Source organism: Rana temporaria, chromosome 3 (genome assembly GCF_905171775.1).
Source record: "Rana temporaria chromosome 3, aRanTem1.1, whole genome shotgun sequence".
Classification (NCBI taxonomy): Eukaryota; Metazoa; Chordata; class Amphibia; order Anura; family Ranidae; genus Rana; species Rana temporaria.
The window spans coordinates 57,397,640-57,398,003 of NC_053491.1; the positions used below are offsets into that span (position 1 = coordinate 57,397,640).

Below are 364 nucleotides of genomic sequence, written 5' to 3' on the forward strand. Positions count from 1 at the left end.
CAGTCACCATCAGTTTTGTCCAGGTCTGATTTCTGCAGAGTGATGACACCCAAGAATCAGCCTGCTGTGATGAATAGGGCTGATGAAGGCTCATTTTTATGTCTATAGGACATTTATGGAGGTTGATAATAATTTTTGGACAAATGTCAGAAAGGGGGAAAAATCAATGTAATTACAGAGAGAATATGATGAATGTCTAGTAATGATGTTACAGCTAGAGCACATGGAAAAGATGATGTACTAACCATGCCTTTTTTTTTACAGGTTGTGGCTGCCACCCACCATGCCAGTAACCAACTGGTGGCAGTGAAGATGGTCAGCAAAAAGCTTCTAATTAAGGACGACCCGGCTTCCGTCCTGATCG

General features: G+C 42.0%; 1 protein-coding gene across 1 annotated transcript in view; it reads left to right on the top strand.

Moving 5' to 3' along the window:
- The first annotated feature begins 268 nt into the window (after positions 1-268).
- The window catches only part of LOC120931315 (protein kinase C delta type-like), a 23,081-nt gene continuing 22,985 nt past the window's right edge, over positions 269-364 (top strand). Inside the window, exon 1 of the mRNA XM_040342622.1 lies at positions 269-364. This exon is cut by the window's right edge and continues 71 nt beyond it. Coding sequence (XP_040198556.1) covers positions 313-364 — 52 coding nt within the window. The 5' untranslated portion in view covers positions 269-312.